General features: G+C 39.0%; 2 protein-coding genes across 7 annotated transcripts in view; one reads left to right on the forward strand and one right to left on the reverse strand.

Moving 5' to 3' along the window:
• Nucleotides 1-5,675, forward strand: part of LOC140223987 (uncharacterized) — a 15,369-nt gene extending 9,694 nt beyond the window's left edge. Inside the window, exons 1-4 of one of the 3 annotated variants that reach the window (XM_072296685.1) lie at nucleotides 108-187; nucleotides 1,918-2,113; nucleotides 3,009-3,557; nucleotides 3,986-5,675. In XM_072296685.1, coding sequence (XP_072152786.1) covers nucleotides 1,921-2,113; nucleotides 3,009-3,557; nucleotides 3,986-4,251 — 1,008 coding nt within the window. In that variant the 5' untranslated portion in view covers nucleotides 108-187; nucleotides 1,918-1,920 and the 3' untranslated portion in view covers nucleotides 4,252-5,675. Of the gene's footprint in view, nucleotides 1-107; nucleotides 2,114-3,008; nucleotides 3,558-3,985 lie in introns of those variants that run through there. The other 2 variants (XM_072296686.1, XM_072296684.1) reach the window with 2 other exon arrangements.
• The window catches only part of IRSp53 (Insulin receptor substrate 53 kDa), a 566,313-nt gene that overhangs the window by 443,056 nt on the left and 106,028 nt on the right, over nucleotides 1-17,229 (reverse strand). The gene's annotated exons all lie outside the window — the stretch shown is intronic.

Raw genomic sequence — 17,229 nt, forward strand, 5'->3', positions numbered from 1 at the left:
CCGTGTTTCCTCCCTTTGAATAAAGAATTTTGTCGTGTCCTCCAACTTCGGTGTTATTTGTGGCGTCCGCCGAATAGCCCTGTCACCCACCCGACTCTAAACATAACACCTTCCAGGAAGACAAGACAGTAGCACCTGCTGTATTAATAGAAAGCCCAAGCAGCCGAAGATGTTGTCTAAACTGTAGGTACGTTACAGTTGCGTTTGTAGTTTTTGCTCACTACCTATTTCTCAGGAGCACAATCTTTTTACTTGATCACCTGCGTTGCGCAAGAAAATTTCTCACTCGCAAACAGCGCTGTTTTAACCTGCTCGGCTTCCTGAGTTTAGAAGTAATTCCTTGCCATGCTTTCGATCACTCATTCTTTAGTTTTGCTTCTCTGCTCCCCCTAACAAAAAGTTGTTGCATTCCTCTGCGAACCCTGTTTTTCTCAATCCACCGGATAAGCTTGAGTTAACAGATTCTGATTGGATATGTGTGGTCCTCAAAGATCTCCCGAACTTTGGTTTCTTATCATTACCTCAAACTTTTTACTCTGGGTTAGTGATTTCCACAGATAAGTCCTCTTTCAATTCTCCATTTTCAACGCTTCAGGTAGTCCTCCACTCATCTTCAAGGCTTCATTTTACAAAGTTCTTATCAGACATATAGACTTCCCTGCTCCTTGAGTCGTGTCTTTTTCCATTGTTGCGGCTAGTGTTTTTTTTTTTTTTTTTTTTTTTTCCCATCTCTTTTGATCTTTTTTATGCTACTTAATCTTCGCACCTCTTTGTACTTTTTGGTTTTTTGGCTAATTTAGTTTTTTCCTCGACCTTGCAACCACGGTTTTATTATTTGGGCATGCCATTACCTGGGTGGATTTATTTACTTTTTATGCAATTTCATCAGTATATTAGTTTCATAATATAGGAGCCATGGGTGTGACAGCATTCAAGCTGGAAGGATTGAACCTTCATACTAATATTTGAAACTTTCGTATGAAGACAACCCACTCTCAAAAATAAAAAAAAACTCAATTATTTTTTCTCCCTGTCTGTGAGTTCATGTCTTCTGATTTACTACAAGAATAAGGAAAAAGTACAGACAACTCAGAAGTTTTACTTAATTTTTGGGCTTTGTGATCTAATGGTACCAAAAATATTCAAGAAATAGGCTAGAGCCACCCAGCCTTGTGCCAACCGTTATAGCATCAACCGCTCTCTTAGACCAGCAAAAGAAAGACTGAAGAAACGTTAAAACATCTTGACACTGCTAAAATTGTAGTCTAGCTGGTAGGGAAGACAAATTTCTTCAAGGTGTCCTCTAGTCCAACTCACATACTACTCCTTGAGCAGCAGATCGCACAAGATCTTATCAAAATTTTGACATTGATAGCAAGAAAGGAGAATAAAATTCTATGTAATTGAAATATAAGTTCATCAGCTCAAATTCTACCCATAATACCGGGCTCTATGATTAATAATATCTGTAGCCTGGTTTTTGGTTTAGTGTCTCAGCTCATATCTGCTGAAGAAGGACCTCTGGATTTTTATAACATTTTCATGTTCTAATTTTTATTTTTGACAACTGATCTAAGTTAGTGTGTGAGCAGAACCATCTTGTCCAAAGTTTTTACTATTCTTTGCCTGCTTCTGATGATAGCTTTTGTGTCTTTCTTATCTAAGTATCAGTCTGCCTTAATTCGTCTTGGAATTTCATTAATGCATCTATTACTCCTGAAGGAAAGTTTTTTTTAATTTTTAGTATTTTTTAATCTTTCTTTTCTTTTAACCCCTTTCATTTCAAGAATTATTCTCCTTTGACATCAGGATTTCCCCAAATATAACATGAACAATGTTCGTGATTTTGTTTGGTCTCCCTGTCCTATTTTCAGTGATAAGTCTTATGTACTAAACATATTGTTTTCTTCATTTCAGAACATGTATTCCATCATCATCAAGGAATCTGACATAGGCATTTTTGATGATTACGATGTCATCCCAAGCAAATGGATTCTTAGTAAAAGCACCTGTATGTATCCGCCTAATCTCCTCAAATATAGGGCCAAGCGCAATGCGGATGTACAAGATTTCTGGACTCAGATGAACATCAAAATTATAACAGATGGTCACAGTGAGTATCTTAAAAATGTGTTTGCATTTTCTAGGAAAAACAGAATTTCTAATTCTCAATATGTTAAGCAGAAGCTCCGGTGACTAAAGTAGTTGAAGTGCAGGAAAGCCGTTGTGGATTTGGGGGGAAAATCAAAGATTTTCTTGTTGAAATTAGGAATAAGCCAAAAGCTTCGGCTGCCTCCATGGTGCAATGCTAAATCCTATCGTTTTCATTTGTTCTCTCGCAAATTCAAAGATAATTCAGTGACAGATGGCTCAGAAAGTATTAGGAAATTATTCTCAACAAGAATAAGTTTCTTTTAATTTCGTCAAGATTTGATATGCGATCGACATCATAAACACATAAGGAGTATGAGGCCAAACTTCAATCATCCCCCCTCCCCTCTTTTTGCCCTGAGTTGCGCTGTAATTTTTTGCACGCGAACCGTCTGTTCCCTCTTGTGTGTTTTGTGCCACTATAACTCAGAGCCAGCATAAGTGGACTGGTGCTGTAAAAATGCGAAGTCAAGTAAACCAAAAAGTATTCATTTCCCCAATTCCACTTTTTTCCTCTTAAAGTAGTGAGCTGTCCAGTTACCTCGCCTCTAAACAGTGTGTTTTGAAATTTTAATGATCTTTAAACAGCTTTTGTGCCATTTGCATGCACAAAAATACTTGGCAACTATTTTTCTCAAGCAGAAGAGAAGAGAAAGATCAGCCGTTTTTGAAGCATGCAGCTCGCATTTATCGATATCCATTGATGATGCGAGTAAGTAGTCTCTCAGCAATTCAGACCCAGCTTTAATTTTGTTGAGAGTGTACCTGATAATTTTTAAAATTCTGTTGTGTTGCTCATCCATTTGGGTTACAAAGGCAAGGCTAGTAATGCATTGTTCTTGTTTTCATTTTTACAGGCAACTATGAAAGAGCAATGGAAGACTGTTTGAGACTTAGCAAAGGCCGTCTGACAAAAAGTGGGTCAGAGGCGGAGGAGAAAGGGGTGGGGTGCCGTGCTAAAAAGTGCACGGTACTCTTCTCCCCTGGCTCCTCCCCATCAAAAAAAAAACAAAAAGTTGCTGGAAAAGTGGCCTCCTCGTGCCTGAAGTCTAAACTAAAACTCAATTTTCCAAAGCCTCCTGCAACAGACAAAACAGATTTCCTGCAGAAGGAAACCAGGAAAGCTTTTACCTCAAGCAATACCAATGTCCAAGGATCCAACCAGACTCCTAAACAACCCAAAAAGTCAACCCCAACCTCAAAACCTCAGATGAATGTTAAGACATCCAAAACGGATAAGGAAAACAGAGAAGCTTTTCCAGAATTGGATTCCATTCCCATACGGGCTTCAAAACCTCAGATGAATTCACAGACACCGAAAACACATAAGGAAAGCAAAGAAGCTTCTCAAGAAGTAGTTTCCACTCCCTTACGGGCTATTGAAGCTCTCCTTGTGGATGTATCAAGTGAGTTCCATTAATTATAAAAGTGCTTTAAATATTAAAATTATGCATTTCCTGCTCTCTTCATAATTTGCAAGAGCATAAATAGCAACAATAACACTGCCGCAAATAATACCAAAATGAAATTTTTCCAGGATAAGTCACTTTTTCTATTTTGAAAAGAAAACTTAAAATTAAGAAAATTGGTGACGGCTAAGTAAAATGAAGGTCTTTTTTGGACCCTTCTGTATAAAACAGTGTAGCCAATTAATAAGGAAGTAATGCATGGTTTTACCCTCTTATTACCTGTCCTTTTCACTGTTGATTGGATTCATGAAATTATTTAACTTTACCTCTACTTCTCTGGTTTACACAGCCATGCAGTTTTGGAGGGCTTATTCTCATCTATTTGCAGCATTTCATCTGTATTGTTTCTCTCGTATGTGTTACAGGAGATGTCAAAAAACTGAAAGCAACCGTCTCGGATATGCAAGCTGATTTAAAAAGCCTGATTGAAATTGAGAAACTACGAGGCGTTCCCAATGTCATCAATGCTAATACCCTCGATGAATTTCCGTTCTCAAGTGTTGATAAACTGATAGAGTTTGACGACAAGCTTAAGGCAAACCCGCAGCTTTGTCAACAAGTTGTAAGTATTATGTCACTCAGTCTTTTACAGTACAACTCAAGCAAGGTTTCTTGCATTTCATTTTTCTGATGCGTCACTTATACCCTTTCAAACTCCATTAACCATTTTTCATCTGTAAATCGTACGCACTGAAAATGAAAAAACAACTTAACCAGGGGAAAAGGCTGCACATGAAAAACTGGGGCGCTTCAAAGTATCACAACATGCGTTTATGTGTGGTATGCATTTTCAACCAGAAAAAAAAAATATCAATTGCAACAGGGAAATCAAAAATGAAAAGAGAGCTGTTGACTGCTGTAATTGCGAAACCAAGACTAATTACCGGGCAAACAGAATATGTCCCACAGATTTGATCTTGCAGTCCTTATACTGTACATAGTAAATGAGCCATCATCAAATCATTCCTTGTTTTTTACTTCACTTTCGAAAGAAGAAAATCAATAATATCGTGTCTAGTGCGTACCAGCAAGTATCCATACTTGCACAAAATAAGAAGCAAGCTTTCAGGTCAAAGGGATAACGAAGGGCAAAGATATCAACCTTTCTGAATTACTTTGACCCTTTAGATTATGAACTGCTGGATACCTCCCCTGCAATGATGTTCCCTTTAATTGGAGTTGTGCTGCAATTTTGGAGCCCAGTATTGTGACTTATTTAAATAGAATAATATATATTCGTTTTTTTTTTTTTTTTTGGCCCTATCAGAACATGTACCCTCGGTATGAAAATTTTTTAGGTTGGCAAAGCACAACTTCAGGCCAAAGTCCGTGATTACAACAGAATGGTTTCCGAAACTGTGTTCAATAGGATTTTCAAATTTTTCTTTGTTTCCTTTGCAGGTCCACGCTCTATACAAGAAGGATGACAAAACATCATTACCGAAAACAGCTCGCGATGTTATTAGAATTACTCTCACACCAAGTCTTTACAACTCATTCAACTTCAAAGGAAAAGGAGACAGAAACAAAAATGCATGGGCTGAGCTGAATATGTACAACCTAGTTCAGAAATGTGAGTGCTTTGTTGTTGCAAACTTTGAAAATTCTATTTTGGCATATACCTGTTTTGCTTTGCTGATTTATCTCTGCTCAAATACTTCAAAACAAAATGAAGAGCAATGCTCTAAAGTACTAGGTTCGATGAAAGAAATTCCCTTAAGTATTCCACTTTTGCCTTTAATTGGAAGTAATACAGGATAGTCCATCGTGAATGTGGAAATGTATCTTTGTATGAGTGTGTATGGATTTGTTTGTCTAATTTCCAGCCAACTACTACTACACTCTATGAAAGAAGCTGGATGCAAATTTTTGGCTGTCCATTAACCAATCTTTAAGGTAAGACGTTGCCAAACTTATTAATCACTTATTTTTTTCCGTTCCGTCCTTAATTTGAGTATTTGCGCTTTTGGGCGGTGGCCGGAAATTCATTCGTTCACTTATTTTTTTTTTTTTTTTTTTTTTTTTTTTTTTTTTTTTTTTTTTTTTTTTTTTTTTTTTTACCAATTTCAAATAGCCTATCGGCTAATCCCACGCTTATTACCCCAGCCCCAGGTGACCATTGCCTGAGACCATCAAATTCAGATCACCTGGCCGGGAATCGAACCTGGGACCTCTTGGTCATAGGGCCAGCGCTACAACTACTATACCACTGGTGGCCGAGATTAAGGATCTGACTGTCGAATTTATGATTTTTCCGCCTGGCGCTCACAGTAATTAGCTCTCTTAATTTTGAAGGACCTAGGTGACATGAAAATGGCGAGTAGTGAAAGAGAGGAAAGAAAAATCGACTCGAAAAGATGCATTTTCATTTTTTGACAATTTGCTCTATCAAATTAAATCCACAAATACAGGTAAAAATTAACTGAAAAATTAGCCATAAAGCACTGAACATTTTCTAACTAACCCCCTGCATGACTGTAATTCTCTGATCGAAGATGATGCAAGGAAATGCATCATATCTGCAACATTGCATAGACTATGTGTGGTCTTCCTAAATTTATCCTCTACAGTCAATCAACTTAAAAACAAAATGCTCCCAGACATCTTATTGTGGGCAAAACAAGTAAGAATTAACAAGCTGGCATGTTAAAATATCCAAGATTGCTAAAGGCTTTTTTCAGTTTTTAAGTGGATCTGATAGATATTATTTTGGAGAGAGCAGCAAAAAATCTTAATTTTTCCGCCTTGTTTTCTTTTTCAGGGTTGGTGTAAAGAAGCAGCCGAGAAACTCAAGACCAAAATATCAGCCTTCAATGAGAGACTACTTTAATTCAAATCTGAAACCCAAACACGTCACAAAAGAACCGTCACAAAATTCACAAAACGAAACCAATGACGAAACAGATAACTCTAAGAAAGATTCTGAAACCGAGACAAACAAGGATGGAACAGCGATCAGTGACCTAAATGATACTACTATCCAATAATTTGTTGTCCCTTTCTATTCCTTTTGTTTTTGTCTCCTAAATGTATTTCCTCCTGTCAGTTTTTTCTTTTTTTTCCCCCTTCTACGTACTAACTTAAAATGTTACCAAAGTGTCCAAATTGCAACTCTTTACAGTTACCTAGATAAACTTAGGTGATATTAGCATTTATTATTTATGAAAAAAAAAACTTGTCGGTTCCGATGATTGATGATGTTCGGTCATTGTTGATTTAATTTTAAGGAAAAATCATGATTATTCGTGTTATTCATTTTTGCGGTGGATATTTAGGCCTCAATATTTTTGAAAACCTGAGTCTCTTCTCTATCTGGAACTGTCTCTGTTTCAACAAATAGTGTTTCAACTTCCTTCAAAACACCACTTGACAATTCAAAGGTACTTCTCCCCCAAGAACCGGAGTAGAGACCTCGACCCTCGTTTCTCCTCTTCCTCTCAAAAGTTTAGGGAAAGAGGATAATACTTTTAAGTAACTTTGAAATGTTGGTATTTTAGAGGAATTTCGAACACTGCTCGTTGAGACAGGGACTAGCCGGGAGAAAGCAACGGAGCCTCTAATTTGAAAAATTTTGGAGGCCTATAAAACTCCCTCCAAATTGAAAAACATTGAATGGTAAGATTTTTCTTTAAAGCCCTTGTAATGATGAGTAATTTAATTCCTTTGTATATGTGTGTGTGTGTGTGTGTGAGTGTTCAAAATCGGCCATTTCTAACCTCGGTCAAATCTTCGTAATATTTTCAGGGTTGATAAAGGACCACTTCCATAGTCCAAAACACTGACGATTTTTGAATTTCGATAATTAGGGGAGGGGGGGAGGGGATGAAAGTTAAAACTTTAAACTGGCATATCTCGTGAACAGTTTGTCGTAGAAAGATGATCTTGGTTTTAAAATTTAGAAAAAATTATCAAGTTTTAGCTGGTATTCACGAAATCGGTCAATTTTGAAATTTTCATCCATTCTTGTCACATTGCCGTAGCACAAAATTTCAATTTTTTACATTTTGAGCTGCAGCGTTGAAGGGAACGCACAAAAAATTACACATATATTTTTTATGAAAGTAGACCGTCTGAGCTTTAAAAACAAGCCCATGATCATCCCGGGGAAACAATTTGGACCGGAGTCATAGTTTTTCAAAGTTGACTTGTCGCGCGTGAACCTTGTATGTTCGGCGCCCTTAGATTACCAGCACCTCTGCAGTGACAATTGGCTACGACTTTTCGCATATTTGCACTCCTTCCCGTCATTTTCTAAAGTAATCGTCCAATCATTAAGTAAACATGTAAAGTTACGTACAAATATTTAGCAAATCACAATAATTTTATCATCCTTACATTATTACTCACACTAAAATTCTGGTTCATCGATATCAGTTTCCCCCTCTGATTCTGCAATGCTTCTGCTTCAATTTGAGGAAGGCGTTCGTCCGATTTTACATATGGAAAGCACTCCTTAAGAAAAACTGCTTTCGCGCGCGACAAGTCAACTTTGAAAAATCATAACTCCGGTCCAAATTGTTTCCCCTGGATGATCATGGGCTTGTTTCAAAGCTCAGACGGTCTACTTTCATAAAAAAATATTTGTGTAATTTTTTGTGCGTTCCCTTCAACGCTGCAGCTCAAAATGTAAAAAATTGAAATTTTGTGCTACAGCAACGTGGCAACAATGGATGAAAATTTCATAAATGACCAATTTCGTGAATACCAGCTGAAACCTGATAATTGTTTCTAAATTTTAATGCCAGTATAAAGTTTTAACTGTAATCCCCTTGCCCTCCTCCCCTAATTATCGAAATTCTAAAATCGTCAGTGTTTTGGACTATGGAAGTGGTCCTTTATCAACCCTGAAAATATTACGAAGATTTGACCGAAGTTGGAAATGGCCGATTTTAAATAAAGTCCTTTTGAGTGCGAGTGTCCGTAGAGGTGCCCGGGGGTGTACCCTCAAAATGCGACATGAACACGCAGCTTCTATTGGCCTAGAGTTACTTCGCAAATTTCATAATCCTAGATGCCATTCAAAAGTTAGCCTGCCGGCCGACCAGGAACTTTTGGCACACCCTTTATATTTACTTTCTGCTTAATATTTTACCTCTTAACCTCACATTAGACAATTCTAAGTTTCCTGTATGTGTCAACGACTCTCCGCCTGTCCCGTCTCACGCCCAGCCATTGGTCAATGACGTCACACCTAAGCTGAACGGTGATTGGGGGAGGCGGTGAGCCGGATGACGCCGCGAGTATTGTGGAGTTCTCCTCACTTTTTTTTAGGCCATCTTTCTTTGAAACGTTTTATCTCGAAAGGATGCTGTCACGGCATCTAGTCTTTTTATCCATTTCCATCCACCACATTTGTGTTTTCCATATTCAGAATATATCACCTTCGTTTCTCGCATCTCCAGTTGTGCTTTTTTTGAACGTCCAGTTTCCTTATTTTGCACGCCGCTCTCCCGAATGATCGCTTAGCGCGACGCCCGCATTGACATGGTGCCGAAACCAGCTTCTCCGCCATAGCGAGAAGTGTAGTTCGAATCATCTCCCCTCAACAACGTGCAACTGCGAACCTGACTTTGACCGTGAACAAGTGATAAGTGATTACTCTCCACCAAAATCACTTACAAATCGCCAACACTCGCACTGTCCTGAAGTTCCTTTCTTCACCCGAAGGAAGAAGAGAAGTTCCTGAAACATCAGTTTCAGACGAGCAGTTTTTCTTTTTGCGGGGTTTTAACCTTTTTGCCCTCGCGCCTATGGGCAAAGCGAAAAAATAAAAGACGACCGACCACACTTGGCCCTGGATGTTCTGGCAATCCCTGGTCTCTCCCTCTCTTGACGTTCGGACATCTTGGACTTCAGCCGTTCTGCCTGCCGCCATGGAATTTCTACACAGCTCTTCTTCATTCCTCCAACAATCTGGATTTTCGGTGATTTTGTGAACTTAGTGACAGTTCTTCCAACAGGATTACCATGATAATTGTGCATTAGTGTTTAAGTGAATGTGTAGTGATCAAGGTTTGTCAAGCGTTTCATAATCGCATATTTTTCTCTCTCTCTACTTTTCTATTTTGCTATACCCCCCTCAGCAAACCAATGTCTCTATCCAATGAGGATAACGCAAACTTTTCAGATGATAGCTGTGACAACTTATATCACCCGAAAGTAATCATGAGCACCGTTCCTACCACTTCACCTACCACCACCGCTCCTGTTTCCTCCAGTGTTCAGCACTTCATAGAAGTAAACATACCCCCTCTCATATTCTCTACATCTTCCCAAAGCGTAACCTCACCTATCTTTTCATCCACCGAAACTCACAAACCTAGCCCATCCAATCTCAACCACCAAATACTAACATACACAACGTCCACGACCAAACCCATAATGACCTCACAACCCCTTTCTATTCTTACACCTCTAGCTACACCAAACCAAAACACCCATTTCAAAAACCCCAAAATTACACCACCATCATTTTCTGGCTCAGAAAATGTGACAGACTATTTCATCAATCTAGAGTCTGCAATCATCGTAAACGGTTGGAATTGTGAGCTCGTACCCTTCTTCATCGACAAGCATCTAACCAAAGAAGCTTTATCATTCTTCCAATATCTCAAAAAAACCTTCACACCCCTAACTTACACAACCTTCAAACAAAAATTCATAGACCAATTCACTAGTCAAAACCTAACATATCAATACCAAATTCAATTAGATGCATTAACAATGAGTGAAAAGTCCTTGATGGATTACGTCTTCCAAGTAAAAACCCTTTGTCACAATTTAAAATTACCTGACAACTTCATAATCTTTCACATCCTGAAAGGTCTACCACCACAAATCAAAAGCTTGCTTACGCTATATCCACACGACACTCTAGACCAACTAGATGACTCCCTAAGAAAATTTAACTTACGCACTTCGGAATTATCCACTGAAACCCCCGTAGCAAAAACGACTGAAACCAGAGTCGCAGAACTAATACAGAGAATAGAGCTACAAGAACAACAAATCAATGCCTTAAAGTCATCAAATACTTCCAACTTCAAAAAGCACAAACGTTACAATAACTCTTCGAAGCCATCTAATGAACAGCGCCCAGACTCATCCCAACACAACTCCAAAAGCCCATCACAGACTGAGTCCTCAAACCAATGTCCTATCTGCGATGGCAAACACAGCAAAGTGGACTGCAATATACAATTCTGCAGATACTGTAAATCCTTAGGTCATACAATCACCACATGTCCAGATCCTAAATGTAAAATATCCAAAAACAATTCAAATTTAGCGTAACTGGTCTCCGACACAAACAACAATATAAGAAACTGCAGAAAACCCCTTCAGAAAATGTTCACTCTCGTACCCCCCCTTCTTCTGACAGCAAAGCTGCACCCATTTCTAATCCTCTTTCAAAACTTGATTTCCCAGTTTTACCAAAGACACCTCAAAAATCAGTAATCAAGATCAAAGAACTACTCATTTCCCCAGTCACCACTGAATCAAGTTCTACTATTCCAGTTAAGATTTTAAATTCCAACACGTACGCACTCCTTGACTCAGGCGCCTCCGTTAACGTCTGCTCTGACAAGTTTACTGATCTAGTATTACCTTCTCGTGGCCCAATTGTCAAGTTAAAGACTGCCAACAATGACCAACTATGCATCGTCAAGAAAGGTTACTTATCCGTAACAATCAATGAAGTTCCCTTCCGAATTTTCACATATGTCGTTAAAAACTTATCTTCACCGGTAATCTTTGGAACCCCATTCCTCACTCACTTCAAAGCCCTCTTGAACTTTGAAACAAATTCAGTGTCTTTAACAAATGACAGCAAAATTCTTACGGTAAAACTTCTTCCAAAAGACTCTTCAAAATTCATAAATTCCCTCACTCCCAGCACACCAGTTCGTTTGTTTGTTCGAGTTAGAGAGACCGTCATACTAACCCCTATGGCTTACAACAGTATTCCTATCACACACAACCTGCCTGATAGTAAATCAACAACCTATCTTAATCCCAACGTTGATTTATTCCACTCCAAGAAAATTTTTTTCTCCCAACAAGAATTTTCTTCTGCCGCTACTGGCAAAATCACCCCTATCATTCTGGTCAAGAATTTGTCGCACCAACCAATTACTCTATTACCTGGAACTTTACTAGGTGACATAACATTCAAACGCAATCTGGACTACCATCCTTCAAGGAACGTCCAAAATGCAAACCTTCAAATAAACAGTGTCTCCATTGACACGAGTGATCACTCAACCCTAAACCCTAACACTACTCCAGTAGTTCCCAAACGCAAAGACTCCTCCTCTGATCTTTGCAACCCACAAGAAGATACAGCAACCAGTTTGCACTCTTCCAAACCCACCTACGCAGCCAGTCTGTCCGGTGAAAATTCCTCAACTTCCTCGAACAACGCCTTAAAAATGGCAAATCGACGGAATCAACTTGTCTCTGTAAACCAGCATTGTTCTCCATTCGCTCCCAGAATAGCAGGGACACCAATGTCAATTTCAAGACAAATCATCACACCTAAAGCCCAGTCACATTTACGTGCTTTTTACACAAACCTCTTCGACCAGAATCACAAGCAAAACCTTATAAATTCAATCATATCTGACACACCTGATCTTCCTGATCCCTCTCATACCAACACGGATTGTGATATCACAGACATCCATGGAACTCCCATCAAGATATCCAACAATCTAGACCCAGCAATGCAAGATATCCTAAAGTCATTATTTTCCAAACATAAAGATGTATTCGCATCTTCCGCCATAGACCTTAAGAAAGCCAAAATCTTACCTGCTGTAATTAAATTATCAGATGACGAACCTGTCCACAGCCCACCTTTTAATCTATCGTCCCTAGAACGTTCACACCTAAACGATGTCATTTCAGACTTCCTGAAAATCGGAGTAATAGAAGAAAGCCAAAGCCCCTATGCTTCACCAGCCTTCCTAGTAAAAAAACCACATTTACAAAAAGACGTTTCAGAACTCACACCCTCAGACAAACGCCTAGTAGTTGACTACCGTAAATTAAACAAAAAAGTAATTCCTGACAGATACCCTTTACCCAGAATTGACAACATCCTGTCAGAATTACGAGGTCACAGATACTACTCCCAAATAGATTTTCTCCAAGGTTTCTACCAGCAAGAACTCACACTAAAATCACGCCCTTGCACAGCACTTACCACCCCACAAGGTCTTTTTCAGTTCACCCGCCAACCCATGGGCATCAGAAATGGAACTTCCTCCTTCAGTCGTGCAATCAACAGGGTCTTTGCTGACCTTCTTTATCACGGCGTTGTTATTTACGTAGACAATCTATACATTTATAGTGACACTCTAGAAGAACATTTACGCCTCCTTAACATTGTTTTTGAACGTCTCTCTCACCACCTCCTCCGCATCAAAACAGAGAAATGCTCATTTTTTGATACCTCTATCGACCTCCTAGGCTTTCACATCTCTGAAACCACATTTTCACCCTCAAAATCAAATTTATCAGCCATTTTACGCTCCCCACCACCCACCTCGTACAAACAACTAAGAAGTTTTCTTGGATCCTGCACCTTCTACCGCAACTTTGTATTCCACTTCTCTAAGACATGCGCCCCTCTCTATGAAATCCTAAAACAGGAATCAAAAAACTCCCCGTTCATTTGGACCCCAGCTGCTCAGGAAGCTTTCACCTCATTACAAACCAAGTTCATCACCCCACCAGTCCTACACAACTTTGACGAATCCAAGGAAACAACCCTAATTGTTGACTCATCAAACATAGCAACAGGAGCAATTTTAGCTCAAAAAGGAACCGACAACAAACTACACCCAATTGGTTACTTCAGCAAAATACTCCCCCCTCTCAAATCATGGTCCGCAACTCAGCTAGAATTACGCGGTCTTGTACACGCCACCCAACACTTCCGAGAATTTCTATACGGCAGAAAATTCACTGTCATCAGTGACCATAAATCCCTGGAATATTTCCAAAACTTCAAAAACGCCTCATCCCGCTTAAACAAGCTCGTTTCCCAACTACTCGACTACGATTTTAACATAGTATATACAAAAAACACCTCACCATCGATTAAAGCAGCTGATTACCTCTCACGGTACCCACAAGTAAATTCTATCTCACTCGATAACTCCACTAACATTTTTCAATCACAGCAAAATGACCCCCAAATTAAGGCCATCTACGATGCTTTATTGCACCCACAATCAGTTACTGACCAAAAATTACTTCGACTGTCCCGCCGTTTTGTTTTAAAAGACAACCTCGTCTACCTACAGACCTTCTCAAAATTTCGAAAGTCTCTAGCTTTGTACATCCCAGAAACACTTCGACCAGAAGTCCTCAACTCTTGCCACAACAGCCTAATAGATGGAGCAGGTCATTTCAGTTTTAAAAAATCCTACGATCACGCCCGTTTTCTTTACTATTGGCCCACCCTCTCTACGGACCTTCAATCACACATAAAAAGTTGCATTTCTTGCGCATACATCAAAAAAGCTCCAAAGTATGGACTTTTGGAACCAATAAAGCCACCCTTGAACGGCAAACCCTTCTCACATATTATCATAGATTTCTTAGGCCCCCTACCATGCTCCAACAAGTACACCTATGTCCTAATGGCCATCTGCACACTTACAAAATACGCTATCACGGCCGCTACACTTCACGCCGATAGCCCAACAGTAGCAGATTTTCTAGTAAAAAAAGTGATCCCAAACTACGGATTCTTCAACAAAATCTCTTCCGACCGTGGGTCACACTTTGAAAATGACCTCATCGCAAATGTTTGCAAATCACTAAACATTAACCAACAGTTCTCCACAGCATACCACCCTCAGTCGCAGGGCCTGGTTGAACGCAACAATGCCATCATCGTTTCAGTCCTTAAACATTACATCAACGACAACAAGAACAACTGGTCAAACCTCCTTCCATTTATAACATTTGCCTATAATTCCACTGTCCACTCCGCGACAAACCACTCACCTTTCTATTTAACCCATGGTTATCATCCAGACACTTCCCTATCCGCATCCTTACCCACGGATGACTCAAACCTTTTAGATTCCATAACTAATTTAATCAAAGTAAGGCAATCCCTTCCAGCAATCATTGAGAAAGCTCAAAATAAGTACAAAGAAACCTACGACAAAGGTAGAAAGCCCATCCACTTTGAACCCAACGATAAAGTTCTTGTCACATTAACTCCCAAACACTCAAAATTGGATCCCCTATACAAAGGTCCTTTTAAAGTGATAAAAAAACTATCTGATGTAAACTATGTAATTGAAATGCCAATGAGAAACAAACTCTCACAAGAAATACTCCATGTCTCACGTTTAAAACCACACCCGAAACCCACATTGCCACCTTTGGCATCATTCCAAAGGAAACACTCTTTTTAGTGTAATACAAATTGTATCACTTGTTATTATCATTATCGTTAACATCATTATCATTTGATTATCATTATTGTCATTACCAGTATTATCTTATCTCTTTTTGCCTCCTACCTCATTGTAATCAAGAATCTTCATCTCACATTAGTCTTTAGCATTTTTTTCTCACATCAAACAAAGTGCCCTTAAGGCCAAACCCCCCCCCCCCCCAATCTTAAGCTGAAACACCATGTAAAGGCCCCGGCCTAGTTCCAGCCACTTCCCATTAGGTTTGTAACTTAATTATTATCAACACATAAATACTTCACAATTTTATCAGAACACCCCCCCCCCCTCTCCCATTTGGATTGCGCGGTCGCAATCTCCCAAAACGTGGGGGATGTCAACGACTCTCCGCCTGTCCCGTCTCACGCCCAGCCATTGGTCAATGACGTCACACCTAAGCTGAACGGTGATTGGGGGAGGCGGTGAGCCGGATGACGCCGCGAGTATTGTGGAGTTCTCCTCACTTTTTTTTAGGCCATCTTTCTTTGAAACGTTTTATCTCGAAAGGATGCTGTCACGGCATCTAGTCTTTTTATCCATTTCCATCCACCACATTTGTGTTTTCCATATTCAGAATATATCACCTTCGTTTCTCGCATCTCCAGTTGTGCTTTTTTTGAACGTCCAGTTTCCTTATTTTGCACGCCGCTCTCCCGAATGATCGCTTAGCGCGACGCCCGCATTGACAGTATGTTTAATTTTTTGATGCAACTATTGAATCATAGTTAAAATATTTTCTTAGCTGTCGCAATTTTTCTTACATTCAATTTTCCGCTGCCTTGAAGGTTTTCCGTTCAAAATGTGCGCAAAAATACCTTCTTACTTATCTCACTGAAGACTCTTGGTCAGCTCTTTATTATTGATTAAATTATTTGATAATAGTCACAACACTTTCTTTGCTGTTGCAATTGTTCTTATTTCAACATTCTGCTGCTTTGATGCGTATTACGTTCAAATGAGAGTACCAATTTTCCCCTCTCACTTACCTTGAGTAAGATTTCTCTTAAGTTCTTGATTATTGATTAAGTAAATCATTTACACCAAGTCATATGTCTTGTAAGTTCTTGAGTATTGATTAAATTAGTTGATAATAGCTATAAGACTTTCTGCACTATTACAGTTTTTTTCTATTCAATTTTCTGCTGCCTTGATGAGTATTTACGTACAAAATATGCGCATTCATTTTACTTTCTTACTTACCTCAAGTATAAGTCTTCTTGTCAGCTCTTGATTATTGATTAAATTATTTGATAATAGTTACAATACTTCCTTTTCTGTTCCAATTGTTGTCTATTCGATTTTCTGCTGCCTTGATGAGTATTTACTTACAAAATATGCGCATTAATTTTACTTTCTAACTTACCTCAAGTAAGTCTTCTTGTCAGCTCTTGATTATTGATTAAATTTTGTGTTCATTAAGCTTTTTGATTTCTTTCCCTAGAATAACTTCTTTTCTCTCATGAAAAATACTTTCAAAATTGAGGAGCATTCCGGAAAAGAGGCACATACACGTATGTGGTCTTTTTCCGGAAATAGCAGAAATGGATTCCTCGCATCCTAATGTACCAATGTCCCGAGTTTCAGCTTAATTAATCAATTTTTGGAGCTAAGAGACCAAGTTTTATGTCGAGGCTGGGTCTGGGGTCATAGGCGTATTTCATCTATTTGCCTCTGGGTGCGATCGCCGCGATGCAGAGGAGATAGCGCGCAGGGCGCAGGAAGGTGATGGGTACTGATAAGGATCCCTTACTACAGATGTAAGCACTGATTCTGCTAATCAATGCAATATCATCGGGTTGCAGTGATCTTCAACGCGTTGCACCGGTCACACGTTAATTTTTGTAATTATTAATGATTCAATTTTTAACGGTCTCTTGTGAGTTTGAATTTTTCGAGTTTTCCGCGTATTTCGCTGTCTTTTTTTCATTAATAATGACTAAGGATGATCCACATGCATGTTTGCAATCGGAATTATTATTTATTAATTTATCTGTATTATTTATTTTGTTTAGAAACTCGTCAAAGTCTCGAAAATTGAGCTTTAAAAGTAAAAACCTATGACCACCGGTCGATTTCCGGATGAAGGGCACATAACGAAAAATTTTAAAAAATTCGTACCACACCACTGA

Source organism: Bemisia tabaci, chromosome 2, assembly GCF_918797505.1.
Source record: "Bemisia tabaci chromosome 2, PGI_BMITA_v3".
Classification (NCBI taxonomy): domain Eukaryota; kingdom Metazoa; phylum Arthropoda; class Insecta; order Hemiptera; family Aleyrodidae; genus Bemisia; species Bemisia tabaci.